Genomic DNA, 584 nt, shown 5'->3' on the forward strand with positions numbered 1-584 from the left:
GTATACACTGTCATATAGGAGTAGATAGGTATGCTGTAGCTTAGTGTATGGTTAGCAATTGATATGAAGTATATTTGTATTTCCATCATTTTAACTTAATATGATAGTAGAAACATGTAAGCTTTGTTAGGTTATTTAACAAATTATGGAGAGGAGCCATTAGCTCTTGAGTTTCTCCCGCAGTTTTTCTCTGCATAAAAAGTCCTTGGATAAAAAAATGTTTTTTTACATTTGAAAGGTGAATCTACTGGACTATGTAAATGTTGGTTATTTTTATGTAAGATATATTTGTATTATTGCATCCATCAAGATCAGCTAAGTGCACAGATTAAGGCAGACGTAACTGAGTAATTGTTGATAGGCTTTCTATATAATATATATAGCAGTGAATTAACTTTTTAACAGGAACTCACCCATGAAGAAATCTGGGATGACACACTACTGATCCAGCAGTATGATGAAGCACTGGCTCAGGTGCAGCGGCAGTTGCACAAACGTATGTCACAGAACAACACCACAGAAAGCGAACAGTCAGAGGCCCCACAGTCGGAAAGGATCACCAGAGCCCTTCCTCAACAGTATCC

At 37.0% G+C, this 584-nt stretch overlaps 1 protein-coding gene across 1 annotated transcript in view; it reads left to right on the forward strand.

Annotated features, from left to right (window-relative positions):
- The window catches only part of LOC119592923 (survival motor neuron protein-like), a 4,671-nt gene that overhangs the window by 1,936 nt on the left and 2,151 nt on the right, over window positions 1-584 (forward strand). The window contains exon 2 of the mRNA XM_037941815.1: window positions 406-582. Coding sequence (XP_037797743.1) covers window positions 406-582 — 177 coding nt within the window. The remainder of the gene's footprint in view (window positions 1-405; window positions 583-584) is intronic.

The sequence above is a fragment of the Penaeus monodon genome, chromosome 31 (genome assembly GCF_015228065.2).
Source record: "Penaeus monodon isolate SGIC_2016 chromosome 31, NSTDA_Pmon_1, whole genome shotgun sequence".
Lineage (NCBI taxonomy): Eukaryota > Metazoa > Arthropoda > Malacostraca > Decapoda > Penaeidae > Penaeus > Penaeus monodon.